Source organism: Malus domestica, chromosome 03, assembly GCF_042453785.1.
Source record: "Malus domestica chromosome 03, GDT2T_hap1".
Lineage (NCBI taxonomy): Eukaryota > Viridiplantae > Streptophyta > Magnoliopsida > Rosales > Rosaceae > Malus > Malus domestica.
In genome coordinates this window covers 12,628,084-12,647,425 of record NC_091663.1, presented here as the reverse complement: position 1 = coordinate 12,647,425, position 19,342 = coordinate 12,628,084, and the positions used below count along the sequence as shown (strand labels likewise).

Below are 19,342 nucleotides of genomic sequence, written 5' to 3'. Positions count from 1 at the left end.
ATAAAAAAAATTGATAAAAGAAATTTTAAATCTAACTCTTTACTAAAAATACAAATAAATTTAAAAAATACTAAAATTTAATAAAATAAAATAAAAGCATATAACCGATGCATCCTGCAAAAAGAACTCCACTCGATAGACTTCTCTATTTCTTACTCACTAAGAAAAGCAATCCAACCACTCCATTAGAACCGACTCAATAAGTTAACCAAAAAAAATATATCTTTCCTCTCAAATTCACCGAAAAATAAAAACAACTTTCCTCCCAATCTTTTGACACCTGGAAGCATCTCAAGCATTGATATCTTTACACCCCCACAGTCCACACCACAAAACGACTCATGTCGTAAAAGTTGTGAGAATGAATATTTATATGTTTTAGCTAAAAATGAAAAATGAGGAAGACTTAAGAATAAGGGTATTGTTGTTGTATGATGTTTTTTTTATAATGCATTCATTTCATTTTTATGATTCGTCGCAGATATGGCTCTATATAAGGAGCATTCTGTGTAGGATTACAACACACAACACAGAAAAAAAGTGAAAGCAATAATATCAATATCCTTTCATTCCCTTCCTTACCTGCAATTTTTTTTGTGTTATAGTTACAAAAATAAACAGTGATACATTGCACTCACTTCGCTCATGTCTCTAGTAAAGGTTATCTCTCTAACTTTTACCTACTTATAACAATCTATCCCTCTAACTTTTGCCTATTTATAACAATCTAAGATTTTGAGATTCTTTCTAGCTAGTTTCGGAATATCAAATTTTTGAGAAATTTTTCAGTGTGCTCGGATCATAGAGTAATACACAACATGTAATTATATATTTAAAGGGACACTTGAAAAAAAAAAAACTTTGCACTAATTATATAATTACATGTGCCGTACTGCCTCGTGTTCTGAACACATTGAAAAATCTTACCAAATTTCAACTTTAAATCTTTGAGTTTTGATGAGAGAGAGAGAGGAGGTCATGACATGAGTCATGAGGAGTCATGCCTTCATGCATTGCGAAAGTGGAGAAGGAGTAGCATGTAAGGTTTGATTATGAGAATAAACCAGAAGGGTTTTCGTCGTACGTCTTTTGGAGTTCTCCACCTTAATCAATTTCAAAACAATAATTTATGGTCCATTTGGTATTTGATTTGAGTCTAGAATTTTTAATTCAAAAACTATTTTTAAGTTTAGGTCCTAAAATAGGGAATTTTAACGAGAAGTACCCGGTACTGTTCACTTTAACGAAAAATCATATTTTTACACTAAAAAGTCAATCCTGGTACTATTCACTTTACCCTTTATTTTGTCCTTATCATTAAAACTCAAAGTTTTCAAACATTTTTCATTAGTTTTCCTCCTAAAATAAGCTGTTTGGTAAGCCCAGTTTCCAAAAATGAACTCAGAAAAATTTAAGAACAGTTCGTTATAATTTGAGAACGCCAAAAGTTAGGTTTTAGGGGTTTTTTTTTTCTTTTGGTCTGAGTGACCTTGTGCCGCAGCGATCACGAGCAATCAAGGACGAAGAGATTCCGGGCAGTGAAGTTGTGGGTAGACCTGGCATTTTCAACCTGACCGGTTAAAATTAGTATTCAGGTGAATGATAAACGGGTCGGGTGATTAACGGGTCAACCCGTTAATCATCCATTAAATAACGGATCATTTCGGATACACCCGCGAAATCCGTTAACCACCTGTTACCACTCGTTATTGAGGATTTTCAATAACGATTTTTATGTAATTTCAATAGTCTGTTCGTCACTCTTCTCACTCTAACGGAGGAGAAGGAGAAGGGGCAGAAGATCTTCTGTTGCTTCGGAAGGTAAACAACTGCTTCGTTTTCCCTCTATCAAACAGCTTTTCAGTCTCTGCTTTAATTCTTTGTTCAATTTCTCATCAAATTTTTCAGTCACTGCTTTTCATTTTCCATAGATTTGTATGGAAATCATAATGCAGAAGGATTCGAAGCCTTGCAATAATGCAGAAGATCTTCTCCATTTCGTGCTCTTCTTGATTATAAAGCGAGAGGTTTCTTGTTTTTCTTTCGGGATGACGTCGTCGACTAGTCCAAGCAGTTCTTTCACCAAAACACCTGCGAAACATTTCCCAGCTGAACTCTCAGCCTTGACCAAATCTTAAACCCAAAATCCCAAAATCCGCCCCAAGATGCGGCCACGCCACATCTGCAATGCCGCAATCCCACACAGACGACGCCGTCTTATCTTCACTCTACTCCACCATTTTTTATCGCAAGGCTTCGGTCAGTCGACGTCGAATCGGACCACAGCTTTTACGGGTTGGGTACCAAACCCAAAAACAAATTGTTAACGGACGAAGCGAGCGACCCGTTATCTTAACGGGTTGGGTTCGGATGCCCCGTTAAATTAACGGCTCGGATTAAACCCGACGCAAACCCAGTAGACCCAAACCGTTTACAGGTCTAGTTGCGGGTGATTAGGAGTGAATTTTCCAACAAGTCCCTCAGATAGAAGAGATCTCTCCTAGCTTCTTTCCATCTACTAAACCGTTTTTTTTTAAGAAACTTTAATGAAAAGGACTTGGGTTAAGTTTATTTTAACAAAAAATCATGCTATAACTTTATTTAATGAAAAACCCTTAAATTTTAATAAAATGAAAAGGACACAATTAAAAAAAAATATCTGACACGCACGCAAGACCTGTGCACTGTTTATGAAACTAAACACTATTTATGAAATTGAAACTATTTATGAAACTGCACTATTTATGAAACTAAACAGTACTAAACTATTTATTGGTCTAATTTCATAAATAGTGCCTAGTTTTTTGTCCACTTTCATAAATAGTGTCTAGTTCTTGATCATGTTTCATAAATAATGCCTAATTATTGGGCCTAGTTTCATAAAGAATGTATAGTAATTGGTCCACTTTCAAAAATAGTGTCTAGTTATTGGTCATGTTTCATAAATGTTGTCTAGTCCTTACTTCAGTTTCATAAATAGTTTATAGTCCAGTTTCATAAATAGTTTCAATCTATTGGTTTAGTTTTGGAAATAATGTCTAGTTCTTGTTTTCGTTTCATAAATAATGTCTACTTATTAGTCCTGTTTCATAAATAGTGTCTACTTATTGGTCTAGTTTCATGAATAATGTCTACTTATTGGTGAAGTTTTATAAATAGTGTTTAATTCTTGGTTCAGTTTCATAAGGTTTGAAACTTAAACTCTTTTTGGTCTTGTAAAAGCACCCATTGTGCCAAAAACGATGAACCCAGAAGTGACTTTTTAGATCAAAACCTTGAGAAGATTATGTTTTCATTCATTATATTTAAAAAGCTGTTTTCAATTACCAAATTAAAATTTCCTCACTTTTTTCATATACCTACAATAATAAATGTAGCTCTCTATCCAATTTCTTGAGCTTGGGTGTCATCTTGGAGAATTTTTTTCTTGTGTCCATAATACAAATGATATACCACGTGTTATTATATAAGTGGTGAAATTTTTTATTTTTTATGTTATTAATTTTTTAACATAAGAATCTCACAACTTGTATAAAATGTACCACTTCGTGTTCTGGGCACATTGAAATGATTCTCGTCATCATGACTACTATTGAAAAATAACACCACAAAAATAAAATAGTAGAATGTAATTCAATTCGAAGTATTTTTCTTATTCTAAGCCAAAAAAAAAAACCATAAATGTAGCTAACGATGACACAAAAAGATAGGAGGAGGAAAAAGTGGAGTGTTTGAAGTTGGGGGGACTTGGATTGTTTGCCCTCCCCATCCTATACCATTCCCATATCCTCCTATATTTTGTGGTCACAGTTAAGCCACGTCAACATTTTATATTGATTTTTTTTATAGAAACAATAAGACAAAAAGTAATGGAAATATAAAATATTGACGTGACTTAACCGTGACCATATAAATATGAGGGCATGGGAGGGTATGGAATGGGGAGGGCAGACAATTTATATGAGGGCATGGGAGGGTATGGAATGGGGAGGGCAGACAATCCAAGTCCAAGTTGGGGAGGGAAGGGGAGGGGAGGGGGTTCAAGCTGACAATCCAAGTCCAAGTTGGGGTGGGAAGGGGAGGGGAGGGGGGTTCAAGCCCCAGCCTAAGTTGGGTTTGTTAGGTTTTTATTTATTTATTTATTTATTATCTTTTTTATTAGTCTTTTGTCCTTATTATTAAAATAAAGTTAACGAGTGATTTTTTTTATTAAAATGTAAAGATTTGAAGTTATTTTCATTAGTTTTTTTTAATTCCCAGGCACATAATGTATGGGTTACATTCTAGTATTTTCCAATGCTAGTATATCTGAAAAGAACACCTTCCTAGATAAATTTGTAAGCTGAGTATTTCAAAAGAAAGGATAACTAAAAGTCTATCTCGGGTCACATTCATGTGAAATGTTTTTCGCATATAAACACCGATATGGCTCATTACAAAACATGTCATTATCATCGAGTTAGTCCGTTATGGATCTTACACGATAAAACTCGACTCAAACTCTCAAATTTTGGTGTGAAATCAAGTTGTGTTATTGTATCACTATCGTATACGATTTTCCGATGCCTCTCTACTTCTGAGAGGTATTTTTTCCTATATGTTATGTTTAAATGGAGGATTTCCCGCTTGGGGGAGACTTGAGCTAGCGGCACCCTTGGTAAAGTGCAAATGCAGTGGAGGTAGCCTGGAGGTCACCAACTTAGTCGACTAAATAAATAAGCTACTTGTGTAACTCTTCCAAAAATAAATAAAAAATAAAAAATTGATAGTTAATCAATTGAAGGAAGGATTCCTGAAATATAGTCAAGTTTATGTTCGGTCAAATGAACATAACTGAAGCTTGGTCAATTTCAACAACCTGGGTTTGTTTTCTTTGCAATTTGTGGTTATAATGTGTTCAACTAAAATCATATGGAATTATCTATTCAACATATTATATATTATTAGTCTATTAGAGAAATGTTATAGGACTCTTTTAAAAGTGGAACTGTCTATGAACTCTCTGCCATTAACGTCATTTTCCATACCAACAATATAAAATAGTGTAAAAAATATGAGATGGCGCCACTTAGTACTATTGTTTAGTGGTATTCCTCCTCACTTGTAAGTGAGAAGTCTTAGGTTCGATTATCGCCAAACGCGAATTTGAACCACATTATTGCTAGTCCATTATAAGGCTTAGCCCACTCTCCCACCCACATTTCTGATATTATCAAATGAGAAATAATAAACACACACCCTTTGTAGACAAACGCTCCCATGTTTAGTTTTCGGCCGTTATTTTTGTTTAATTTATTCAATTCGATAATTAAAAATAAAATTCGATAACTAAAAAAAAAAAGCAGCATCGTGTGAGACTAAAAAAATGTGTGCAAAAATTATCTTTCGATTAATTATCCTTCTACAAGGGTGCCTGTTGTGTTGTGGCATAGGAAAAAGGAATGTCAGGAAGCTTCCTTCTCTATTTCTTGGTTGGTACACAAAGCAAAGTGACGGTACACATTTTGGTGTTCCTTTTTCTTATTTTTTCTTCTTCTTTAGCATGTGACATTCTCGTCTAGGGATAATGTGATGTCCCACAAAATATAAACTCTGTATCAGTTTTCCTTTTCAACGAAATAAGTCTTGATACTTGATTTTCTTCCTAGTTGAAATAATTGACATGCCTTCGATTTGTAGTTTAAATTGCAGTCATATTTGGTATGAATGTGACGACTTTGATTGCATCTGCTCGTTAAATTCATTTCAATCTTTATACGTTTATCGAACGAAGAAATTTTGTATTGTATGTCATATGTACATTGATGTAAATGTAATATAGAATTTTCAAAGCATGGATGTTAAAAGTATAAGTAGTGTCTCAATACTATTTTCAAAGCCTGAAGTGTCTCAATACTTTGTCCATCTAATCTAAATCAATTAACCAATCTTGATTTGTTTTTTCTTAACTGTATTGCATTAAAGTTATGTAAGACTCGTGCTAATTGAAATGGATGGAATTTGCAATAGAATTGTAGCTCACTAGGAGGGTTATATTTAGGTCACTCTTGGCTCAAATTTGTACAAAATTTGTCTCCAGTTATAAGTCAAAATAAATCTACTAAAAAGGATCAGGCTACAACCTCTACCCCCGCCGCGTGCTCCAATATGTGCATCCCAATCTAAGGTAGAAAAATATAACCATGCATAGATGGAGATGAAAAAAATTTAACCTTACGGTATTATTTAAAATATTAATTTTGAAAGGCCTTATTAATACCACGGAAAGAGATCATCTCCGGATCATTTCCACCTAATCTTTCTCATCAAACAATTCGGGCTCTTGAAATTTGATTCAGCGGTTAAAGTTATTATAACTTTTAGAGTGAGCTTGTGTTTTTAGCTGTTTGATCAAATTTTAAATACTTAAATTGTTTGATGAGGATGATTAAGTGGAAGAGATCCTAAGAGGATCCCTTTCCTAATACCGCTAACAATCAAACAAAAAAGAAAAAGAAAAGAACACCCTTTTAAAACTTATGGGGGTAGATTAGTCATTTGAGTAAAAGGATAAAGGAAAACCCTACTTTTTGTCCTTTTAACAATTAATTGATGAGGGGATATATTGCAAAACGTGGACAACCTTTAGCTTTAAAAACCGACCATGTAAAGTAAAATGTGAAATAATTGTGCATTGGGTTCTGCTAAAGTTCACAAAAAATGGACTACGTGCCATTTCAAAAAGATAATGGAACTTGATTGGCTCTTTACCAAGAACATTTCTAATGGTTCCTTAAGGGTGCGTTTGGTACGTGGGACGGGACGGAACGGGACGAGGCGTTCCGTCCCGCGTTTGGTGCGCCAAAAATGGGTGGAACGGGTTGTTCCACGGGACAGATTTTGGGTGTTTTTGCGTCCCACCTCCCCCCTGGAACGGGTTTGTTCCACGTCTGTGGAACACACTGTTTTACCATTTTAAGACAAATATACCCCATGTCTTTTTCAAAAATTACACCTTCGTTCCGTCCCGTCCCGTTCCGTCCCGTCCCGTCCCGTTCCGTTCCGTCCCGTCCCGTCCCGTTCCGTCTGCGTACCAAACGCACCCTAAAGGAGTCTGCTGTACCTAAAATGTAGACAAAAGTTAGAAGTATTCATCTCTAATCACACTCCCTCACCATACTCCTAGTAGTCATGGATGCGTGTTAAAGAGACAGTGAGGTTGGATACACAAATGATTGATGAAATTACATATTTATGTGATATTAAGGAGGAGGAGGTTAAAAAGTGAAGACATTGCAGAAAAAATGGCCTTGATGATAGTACGTAACCAGTGTTTGAAGTTTTTTCGATAAGATCAATATATATATTGGTGGAAATATTAAAAAAAAAAATCAGAGAAAATATGAAATGGTGAGGTGAAGTCCATATCTCATAAATTCCTAAATTTTGGCTAAAATTGACAGAATTTGTCGATATTTCGAACATATTGATTAAATATCGACAAACTGTTATAGGACATTCCATAAAGTTTCATTTCAAATTTCCACATTTTGGAGCCAACTTTCATTATTTCCATCGAAGACAATCGATATCGATATAATATATTTATTAATATTTCCACAAATCTACATATCAATATTTTCACTGCTACCGATATTTTAAACACTATATGTAACGGATTGGGTTGGATAGTGGTGAAGATAAGCTTTCGAGGGAGGTTCGGTTGGCATGTACAAAATTAGGAGGAGACGAAGGTGAGAGTGGTGGCGGATGTACAAAATGCAATGGATGTTTGGGTCTCTCCCAATATATTACTTGCAAAGTAAGAAAAAGAAAAAAGATAATGAACGTAGGCGCATGCGCATGTTGTTGTGGTTCACCAAAACCCGGAAGAAGCACGGAAGATCCCCACTTGTGTCACACAGCAAACTCGAGATTTTGTACCTTTGAAAAGTAAAAGTTCACCGCAATTAATAAAACAATTAAGACAAACAAATATTTAAATAAATTATTTACCATTTCCACGTTTTCGAAACTTCTCTTCTCTCCCTCACGTCAATTGCCATCTCTCTGTCTCTCTCTCTCTCTCTTGCTTTCTCTCTCAAGACTCTTTTTTTCTTTCCTTTTATTTCTCAAAAACACACACGGATTATACTTTCTTTCCTTATTATCTCTTTGTCTGCTGTTAGAATTGGAAGCTCTGAGAGCTCCTGATTAAATCTTGGGTCTTCCTTTTTGATACAAATTCTAATTGTTCCCACCGTAATGGGCTTACCCCCCGGGATTCTCATCGCCGGAGCCATTCTGATGTCGGCGGCCGTGGTTCTGTGCAGTTTTCCGGCCACCCTCACCCTCGAGAGAGCTTTTCCTTCGAACCACCGAGTGGACCTGAGCCAACTCAGAGCCCGGGACAGAGTCCGGCATGGGAGAAGGCTTCAGTCCTCCAATGGCGTCGCTGATTTCCCCGTTGAGGGAACGTACAACCCCTTCCGCGTTGGGTAATTTGGTCTCCTCCTTTGGCACTTTTAATGGGTTTTTGATGTCGGTTTTCTCTAATTTATGGATTTGCTTGTGTGTTTGATTTGAATTGATTTTGTGGATAATGGGTTGCATTTTTAAGTTGGGTTTCTTTCCTTATAAGTAACAATTAGTTATTTGTAAACCATCTCTTATTTATTTATTTGTTTCTTTAAAAGCGGTATAAGTTTAATGCTGATTTTCTTAATTGTTTTCTTCTGCTTTGATGTTTTCTCTAAAATTCTATGCTCTTAGCAGTAATGGGTATTTATCATTGAAGGCTTTGGAGAATTGTTACTAATTATGTTGTTTTTCTCGGAATTTATTTCCCTTTTCAGGCTTTATTATACAAAGCTGCAATTGGGATCTCCTCCAAGGGATTATTATGTGCAGATTGATACCGGAAGTGATGTTTTGTGGGTCAGTTGCGGTTCCTGCAACGGTTGCCCGGAAACAAGTGGGCTCCCGGTAAACTCGCATTTCCTTACTTTCAACATTCCTATCATGGTTTCAATTTTTTTTCGAGTTTTTGAAAGCTCAGGAGCCATATTCTGCTACAATTGAAATGGTTGCTTGTAACTCATACAGATTCAGCTCAATTTGTTTGATCCTCGAAGTTCATCAACGTCACAATTCATTTCTTGCTCAGATCGACGGTGCAGTCTTGGATCTCAATCGGATTCTGTTTGTTCCACGCAGAATAACCAGTGTTCGTACACCTTCCAGTATGGAGATGGCAGTGGGACGTCAGGGTATTATGTATCAGACTGGTTGCACCTTGAGACGATTCTTGAGGGTTCTATGACCCAAAATTCTTCAGCTAATGTTGTCTTTGGGTGAGTTATAATGGGGCTTTCCAAGTTAAATAATTGATTTATACTCTTTTGTGCATTTTTCTTGAATCTCAAAAGTCATTCTCTAGGATGGTGAAAACAGGTGTAGCACCTTGCAGACTGGAGACTTGACAAAGTCAGATCGAGCTGTTGATGGGATCTTTGGGTTTGGCCAACAGGGTATGTCTGTCATCTCTCAGTTGTCTTCACAAGGAGTAGCACCAAGTGTCTTCTCCCACTGCTTGAGGGGAGACGATACTGGTGGAGGTATATTGGTTATCGGCGAGATTCTGGAACCAAATATAGTCTATAGCCCGCTTGTCCCCTCACAGTACGTACCCTTCTGTAATTCTACTGCACATCTTACAATATCACCCCAAAGCTAAAAATATTTTGCGGCCTTCTGTTATTTCACAATAGTAAATCAGTCATTACTCATTATAGAAATCTGACTCTGTTATAGCGTATTATGGTTTACCTTAAACCAAACAGTTTTGGTAACGCAAATAAATCACCTTCAGAATATTGTTTAGGTATGGACAAATAGAGCCCTGTGAACAAAAGGGCAGTTCACTTGACCATTCGGAATCCTTATAAAAATTAACTAGTCCTGCATATACTTCTAAACAAAAAATTTAACACGTTGCTCAATTCTGATATGTCAAATTTTAGGGACTTATTCTTTTTTCATTTTTGTTTCCTGCTAGATTCCTGAGAATGAATAGCATAAACCTCACTGATGTGTTTTTGACTAACCATTTGGACATTTAATATTTCAGGCCTCATTATAATTTGAATCTGCAGAGCATTTCTGTCAATGGGCAGATGTTACCCATTGATTCCACAGTGTTTGCAACATCAAGCAACCGAGGAACTATAGTCGATTCTGGTACAACTTTGGCGTACCTCGCAGCCGAAGCTTATGACCCTTTTATCACTGCTGTAAGTCTCACTTATGTGATTTCCTATAATTCGTCTGTTTTGGACATCATTCTGGTGCTTCGGGAGAAATAAATGGAAACATCATGCTCTTTGATATGTTACGCTAGTCAATGTTTCTGGCGATGACACTGAGAGTTTTGAATTTCTCAAATTTGGGTAAATAAAGCATTAAAGCTAGAAAATTTTCAATAATATTTTGCCATGCCATGCCATGCAGATAACAGCTTCTGTTTCACAAACTGCGAGCCCTGTTGTTTCCAATGGAAATCAATGTTATATGATCACCTCAAGGTTAACCTTCTGAATCTGTTGTCTCCGTTCTTTGTTCATTCTGTGCTTTCTGTTTTGTAATGATTTTCTCTAACATGTATGTGTATTTTATGTTCAGTGTCAGTGATATATTTCCTCAAGTTAGTTTTAACTTTGCTGGTGGCGCATCCATGATTCTGAGACCTCAGGACTACCTCATACAGCAGACTTCTGCTGTAAGTTTCCCTTTTAGATATTTCAGTTACCAATAACTTACACGGACTTTTTGTTTTCTCACAATACTGATGAATTAAAATGTGCATCTGCTTCTTCTAGTGGACAGTCCATGTGATGGATTTTCCAATTGCATGTCTTCCTTGGCTATTCTCATTTCCTTCAACATTTCATTCATTAATGGTTTCTCTCCACTCACTAGGATTTAGAACGGGTATATATTGGAAAGTAAAAAATGGTTTTTCAGCTATTAGATTTATACCATCTATACATTGCTTGTCCTTTATTTATTATCATAAATGTAAAGCTGTAGTCTTGCCGTCTGAATCATTAGTTGAAATGGGTAAACTTAATTGTTACAGAGTGGCGCTGCAAGGTGGTGCATTGGTCTTCAAAAAATTCAAGGTTCAGGGATAACGATATTAGGAGGTATAGACACCAAACTGGAAACTTTTTATCGACTTATTGATTTTGTAGATTCTGTACTTTGAAGGTTTATACTCCCTTATCGTGAACTTAGTGGTTGGATGTATGTTTAAGAGTTTTTCTTAATGTGATATTCCCCTTGCCAGACCTTGTGCTAAAAGACAAAATTGTTGTCTACGATTTGGGTGGTCAACAAATTGGATGGACTAACTATGACTGTAAGTTTCCGTATCCTACCTGATTTCTGCAGTTATTCGTTTGTATCTTTTATGCAATTACTCTCGAAGCTGTGAGTTTATGCCACCAGAGCCAGCACTAAACTTTGATCCGTTGTATCATCTTTATTAGGTTCAACGTCAGTTAATGTTTCTGCAACGGGTAGAACTGGAAAAAGTGAATATGTCAATGCAGGACAGCTAAGTGACAGCAGTTCTTTGCATAATGATTGCTACGAGCTGATACCAGCATGCATGTTGGCTTTCGTTTTGTTTATCATAACTGTACAAGGAAACTTGTTTTTATAGCATACGCTTCCAATATCTGGGGTTATCATATCATTCTTTTTTCCACTGTATATCTCTAACCTTGCTGGTTTATATTCATAGGAACCGGTAAGACCGTGTGCTATAGTTTTCATACCCCCTTTGGCTGTTCAGTTGCAATAGAATAGGTTTGTGTTTCTTCTGAGATTGTTTTCATCAAACATGTAGAATTTCACGTTACCCTGCCGATAGGTTGTAAAATACATTTACGTGTAATTGGTTCAATGGGATAGTAGTTTATACGAAACTTCCTTCATGTCATTCCTTATTTGCACCGGTATATGCTTTGGCACAGATTCGGGTTTTTATTATTTTTACAATTATTATGAAGTGAATTGTAATTATCTAGATCTTATCAAGATGTTTGAAGCTAGATTTTTAAGGAGCTAATGATAACTAAATGCTAGATTTATTTTCGCAAGCAATGATCTCTCACATTTGCTTTAACATGTGATATTCAGTTCTTTGACATTGCTTATCAGTTGTGCTTATCTGTTTGTGAGTTTTACGCGCAAGGAAGTAGACTTTTCAGGAAGCAAAGCTAGCTCTTCGTATCTTTGGCATCGAGCAGGTGAACCTCACTACACAACCAATTGTTACTCTAGCATCTGCTTACAGGCTTACACCTTCCTGTTACCCGACCTACATGAAAAAATCCAGTAGCTCCCTTAGAATTTAAGCCTATCTGGCCTCGTGAAATCATTCATATAGCCGCTGTCGGAGCGGCCGTAACATCCCCCTATTTCCACCCGACTCCTCTAAAGAGATCCCTTACCCAGATTAGTACCTTGACCGTCAGATTTGATCCAACAGTTTAAGCTCTGTGACAGCGGACCGTTGGACCTGTAGGTACTCGGAGGAAAATTGATCTGCTTCCCCCTTCTGTCCCATTTCATCAAGTTTCTGGACATGGTGATTTGCTAGAGGGTCTGTTTTCCTCCTCTTTTTCCAAAGGAAGAGAAACTTCAAGGCTGGGATTGTTTTTCCTCCCTTCTTTCCAAAGGAGGAGAAACAATCTCGACCTTCAACTCCCCTAACATGGAAAAGGAAGTAATGTTGTAATCTTCCTCATTTCCCCTAGGAGAAGAAACACCAACACTGTCTATATTTCAGCAGTAGAACACATCATCCTTTATACACAATGCTTAAATTATGCGGCCACAAGAAGTGAGGAAATAAAACTGAAGACCATTTGAAAATCCACATTTTAAAAGGAAAATTAATGAACAAGGCTTCAAAACTTTGAATTTTAACAAAAAACTATTTAATAACTATATTTAATGATAAGGACAAGAGGAAAAAAAAAAAAATTATCAAGCGCTCGTGCAGTCTCTGCATCTTCTGGCTGCTTCATTTTCCAGTACTCATCAATTGGGGTCCAAAAATTGCCTTGCTCGAAGCAACTCCAATATTTATTTTACAGCACTTACCTCTATATATTTGTAATATATATATACACACACCCTAGTACCTATTATATATTATGGACATATGAAGCACTAAAGAGTACCTTGTGCAACTTTATTTACCAAGCCACTACCTTTTATGCGTACAATTTTGATTTACATGATGCACCATTGAGATGAATGCAATGTTCCTAGCAATTTCCATCCTCGAAACCACCAGCGCCGTGAGATGTTTCGGAAATTGTATGGTAATCAAAATTTAGGATTTTTAAGTTCACACAGATATTGAAATGATTGAAGACTTGAGATGCTTCTGAAATTGAAGGACATGAAGCGGGGGCACGATCTGGGCTCATATCTATGGGTGCATTCGATTTTATTGATTTCATTTGCATTATTTTTTTTATTCTGCAAAGGGAGAAGGTGAGATTGTAGGTGAAGGAGAAAAGGAAGTTGCATATGGGCAAACAATAGAAGAAAATTAAGTGATTAGTGTAGAAAGTTAGGAAATTGAAGAGATACAAAGAAAATTTGATGAGTATGGAAGAAAATTAGAAGAAGAAAATGTGTTTGGAAGGTGAGAATGTGCCAAGAAAATTCAAGTTGGGGAGAGAGAAGAATGTAGTACTGTTAAATTTAATAAATAGTGCAGTATCGTTAAGTTTCATAAACATTGTAGTAGGTTTCATAAACAGTAGTAAGTTTCATAAACAGTAGTAAGTTTCAAAAACAGTGTAATACCGTTAAGTTTCATAAACAGTTTGTGTGAGGACTTGCAGGTCCGCGCGTTAGATTTTTTTTAAATTCTTTTTAATATTAACATTATGTCTTTTTCATTAAAATTTAAGTTCTTTTGTCATTTTTATTAAAATTTAAAAGTTTTTCATTAAAATTTAAGTTTTTTTCATTAAATAAAGTTATAACATGATTTTTTATTAAAATAAACTTAGCCCAAGCCATTTTCATAGAAGTTTTCCTTTAAATGCATAGCATCTCACTTCAAATAAATTTTATATAATTAGGTGGGTCTTTAATTAAGCAAAATGAAGTCTTAATTAACGTAACAAATTAATTAACATGTAATGTCCAAAGCTCATTTGTTAAACTCAAAGCTAAACAGCCTAGTGAACAAACCTATACTATGTGAATGCATATGCATGCCAAACTTATTTGAGTGGATGTCTCTGAAACGCTAGCCATTTTTATGATCGGGAGCACGAGAAATAAATTTAGAATAAAATAGTTACAATGGAAAAGTCATTACAAAGTTAGGCGTTTTGTTAAGAATTGCCAACTTTGCACTAATATTTTGATTGTACTATAAGGTATTTTGATGTTGAACTTGTTTCAAGTTGAATTTTAGTATGGTGATCATCATGAATATTTTTTTTTTCAATTGGGTTTGCATTAATGGCATAAAAAGCATTTAGTTTGTAAAAGATTAGGTTTTGAACTTTTGAGTTTGTTTGAATGTTGAATACTTGTATTAATGACAATTTTTAACGGGCCTACAAGTGAGGCACAAATTGAAACCAAAACCATTTGAAATCAAACCAAACCGAAACTAAATAGTTTGGTTTCATTTCGATTTTCATCCAAAAATCGCACCGAACCGAATAAATTTTAGTTTCGATTTTACTCTAAAACCGCACCGAATCAAATTGTATCAAATTCTAACGGCCGCGGCCACGTTGAGACATAGCGTCTCTGGCGGTTCGGTTTATAGAGAGAAAGAGAGAGGGAGGAGAGTTTAGTGTGTGAGGAGAGCAGAGTGAGAGTAGGTGTGTGTTTGCATGTTGTTTATACAGAAACGGAAAGAAATTAAAGACATGCAAAAGGGAAGGAAGGGCTCTTGGGTTGAAAACGAGAGCAAAATCAATAGAAATTGACGTCTGATTTCTTCACCAGACCGCCGCGTGAGCAGCCAAATGATTTTTGGAATTATGCTGTGGATCTTTTTTTTTTTTTTGAATTATACTCTAAAACGGTTAAGTGATATTCTTTTAATGTAGATAATATTGTTTGTTAAAAAAAAAAACGGTTAAGTGAGGTGGTTAGGTGGTTAATTGGGCAGTTGAGAAAATAATGAGAAGGGCACAGAGGACTTTTTCTTTTTTGTTTCGAAGTTTTAATTTAATTTAATGACCTAATAATTTATTTATTTTTTGGGTCAAAAGATAGAGTTTATTAAATTATTATAGCAATGTTTACATCTTCAGCAAGAATATTAAAAAAGAAATCAGGACCAATAGCGTCCCATAAATAATTTGATTTTGTTGGAATTTGGTTTTTGGGATTGGAATTTATTAGACGATTGATTTTCTGGTTAGATCTGTCACAATCCGTCCCGAAATATTATATTTTTAGGCATGAAATGTCAAATATACCCTTGGACGTTTTGTGTGGTAGTGTGGTAGGTTAGAATTTGGACCAATTAGTGCTAAGTCCTATTAGTTTGGAACCAATTAGGACTTAGATGGTATTTTCTTTGGTTTTGGTTGGTGACCCACGCGTACCACACACACACACTCACTCTCTCTCCTCCCTCACAGATTTTTCTGAAAATCCGTACAATTGTACGGACGAACTTTGGAACCAACCATACACGCCCGGATCTACGTCAAGAAGGTAAGATTCGAACTTCTTGCAAGTCTCTGAGTTCATATATGCCATTTTTAGATCGTGAAACCCTAAAAAACCCCGAGAAACCATCACCCCCGATTTGAGTATTGTTCATGTGGTCATAATTATGGATGCTTCAGGGGATTTTAAGCTCGTAGGAAGCTTTAGGACGTTCTTACGAAGCTCGAAGAAGAAAAACCAAGCAAATTGGACGTTAGGAAGTCGAGTTTGGCGACTTCTCCCTCCTTGCACATCGCTCGTCCAAGAACCCCAACATCCCTCGTCCTGCTCGTCGCAGATCGCTCCCCCTTTGCCCTACTCCCTTATCATCGTCCTCCTTACCCTTATCTATGTGTCTTCCCTCATCTGCATTTGCTCGCCCTCATCTGCTTCGAGTTGTTTGGTAAACTTCGAATCTTCAATTTATTTTGTCGATTTATTTTGCAGATCGTGACATAACTGAGCTTTCTTTGATTTTGTTGTTTTGGGTTTGAGAAATTTTCAATCATAGACCTCTGCACTTGAACAAATTAGGGTTTTGATTTTTAGGTCAAATTGAGATTAGAATTTGGGGTTTTCATATTTCAACTTTTCTTTCAAATCCGAACTCAGAAACCATGCTTGGCCATAAAATTGACAAGTTTCTTTTGCAGAAGGGACACATATTTCCATCTCTATTATGTTAGCATAAATCTGTGTGGTTTTTCGTTTTTATGTTCTTGGTTCACGAATCTTTACCAGTTTCTCTATTTTATTTTATTAAATTGCATGTAGGGTTGGATGTTTGTGAATTGTTTGGATGAGAAATTATGTGAGTTGAAGAAATTTTTGTTATGCACTCTTTAAATGGTTTGTGGTTATGTTGAAAGTCGTATCTTCTATTTGGTTTTGTTTCTGCATTTTTTTATTTCCTTTTACCTTCCTTGGAGGACCTTCTGTTGCTCTTAAAGACAAACCCTATCAAGAAAAGAAAACTTAAACTTGTACCCTAAACAATCAATCCTATGAATAAATGTGATCACCGGAGAAAATTAGGAGAGGTTTTCTTCCAAGTTCTCTTCGAATCAATCCTTTTTTATGTCGTCTATCAGAAATTTGAAGTGGAGATGAGTAGTTAAAGGTGATGGCTTTCTTTTACTATGGAACTGTCTCGGATCACCTTGTTTGAATGGCATTGGAGACAGGCAGGAAGCAATTCCATATGTCCCGTCAATGCCCAACCATGATATTACAATGAATGTTTTGTACCGTGTGGGGTTGATACTGAACTGCAATATTCTGTGGGTGCAAAGAAGATGAGCATAAACGGAAGTGGCCAGTGCTCAGAACCCAAGGGAAAACAAGTAACAAACGACTCAAAACCCTCGAGTCTAGAAGAAGGTATAATTCCTAAACCCATACATCAATTTTCGACATGGATCTATTGAATGTAGTCCTTGGATGTGTGAAAGTTTGCGTTGCATCTCTGTGAATATGACTTCTATGATATTATAGAAAAACCAAACTGTTTAGGCAATATAAAATACGGTTGTTGATGAAAGAAAATTTTAGCTTTAGAGGATTTTCAGTAAGTTGATTGGATCTCTTTAGTCTCGTCAAATGGAGCATTCTCTCCTCGGTTGAACTTAACGATAAGCGTAACTGAGTTGGCAACTTGAAATTTCCATTTGGAAACGCTCACTGATCTCAATACCCTGGATATCCAAGCAAACAAAAGTTAAAGGTCCAGTAAAGCTTAACAGTTAGAAAGTATAAGCGGGAAGGTGGAAAGCAACTATAGTAATGCAATCTATGGCTAAGTTTCTAGGCCTAGTATTAAAACAAATGAATCACTTCACGCAGCATAAGAATGAATAAAAATAATCACACCACAGTGATTACACACATTGGTTCATACGCTACAAGCATAAACAAACTATTAAATTGGTATAATTTGATTTTGGGCTCATGAACTATAATGATGCAGTTAGTTGTGACTTGGCTGGTTATTTTTGGACTGTTGATGCAGTTAGTTGTTTCAGAATTCTTTGTATACCTTTTCTTTTGATCTAGTTCATTTGATATCATAATAACTTCATTTCTATCACCCTTAAATTACAGTAAATATTACATATATAATGTCCTCATTTTTTTTCCTTTTTTTTTTGTTTGGATAGATATGGATCGAATGAAGCTTTTATTGATCTTATTGTTAGAGATGTCTCATTAGAGACAATTTTCATTTGTATGATTCTTGTGTTGCTGATGCTAAGGGCCAAATAGAGACATGTTGAACGACGCACTTTGACTAACCGTTCACTTGTTAGACAAGATATTAGTTTGTGTTATCTGAATGGTATAATAGGGAATACCGATATTGAATGTGTCGACGAATTGAAAATGGATAGAAGGACTTTTGGCATATTATGTGACTTACTTCATCAAGATGGGAGGGTAAAAACGGATGGTTTGGTGTCTGTAGAGGAGCAGGTGTGTATGACTTTACAAATACTAGCACATCATACTAAGAATCATAGTGTTGGTGGTAGATTTTATAGGTCGGGAGAGACTGTAAGTAGGTATTTCAATAGTGTATTGCAAGGAATTTTGCTATTACAAGGTATCCTACTAAAAGTCCCTCAGCATGTGCTTATTGATTCTACAGATCCTAGGTGACGATGTTTTAAGGTATGTTGATAATTTTTTTCATTTTCTCTAAGCTTTAACTAGAGATTCCATTTGTATAAATTAACAAAAGCTTATTTTTTGTTTAGAATTGCTTGGGAGGATTAGATGGAACACACATTGATGTGCATGTACCTGAAATTGACAAACCAAGATACCGAACAAGAAAGGGTTGAGTCGCAACTAATGTGTTAGATGTGTGTTCAGGAGATATGTAGTTCATATATGTGTTTCTGGGGTGGGAGGGTTTGGCATCAGACTCTAGAATGCTACATGATGCAATTACTAGGCCTAATGGTTTAAAGGTACCAGAGGGTAAGGCTACTAGTTAGTCTCAACTTTGTAAGTTAGGTCTAGTTTTGGTTGTGAACTACAAAATACTAATAAGGTCTTTTTTTTATTAGGTTATTATTACCTTGTAGATGGTGGTTATACAAATGATGAAGGATTCCTTGCACCCTATAGAGGAATACCTTATCATTTATCTGAATGAGAGGGATGAACACCTTCCAATAAGGAAGAATATTTTAAAATGAAGCATTCTAAGGCAAGGAATGTAATTGAACGATGTTTTGGCTTGCTAAAAGGAAGGTGGGGGATACTAAGGAGTCCATCTTTCTATCCGATAAGGACACAAGGTCAAATAATTACCGCTTGTTGCCTACTACACAATCTTATTAGGCAAGAGATGTCTGTAGATCCAATGGAGAATTATCCAATAATAGAAGATGGACAAAATACAGAAGAAGGTGAATATGTTGGTAGTGTTGAAACATCTTACTAGTGGAGTGCAAAGAGGAATGCCATGACTCAGGAAATGTATAATGAGTGAAGAGCAATTAGGAACCAGCAACCGAACAAGCTAAATGTGTTAATGATAACATTTTATTTTAGTTTTCCTTTTTATCATGCATATGTTGGATATTAG

General features: G+C 35.9%; 1 protein-coding gene across 1 annotated transcript; it reads left to right on the top strand.

Moving 5' to 3' along the window:
• Window positions 1–8,005: 8,005 nt before the first annotated feature.
• LOC103423789 (aspartic proteinase 36-like) lies at window positions 8,006–11,969 on the top strand. The gene is made up of 10 exons (XM_008361871.4): window positions 8,006–8,477; window positions 8,835–8,964; window positions 9,085–9,332; window positions 9,433–9,660; window positions 10,109–10,271; window positions 10,489–10,562; window positions 10,660–10,756; window positions 11,117–11,183; window positions 11,327–11,398; window positions 11,529–11,969. The coding sequence occupies exons 1-10, from the start codon at window positions 8,245–8,247 to the stop codon at window positions 11,702–11,704; spliced, it is 1,488 nt and encodes a 495-aa protein (XP_008360093.3). The 5' UTR covers window positions 8,006–8,244; the 3' UTR covers window positions 11,705–11,969.
• Window positions 11,970–19,342: the final 7,373 nt, after the last annotated feature.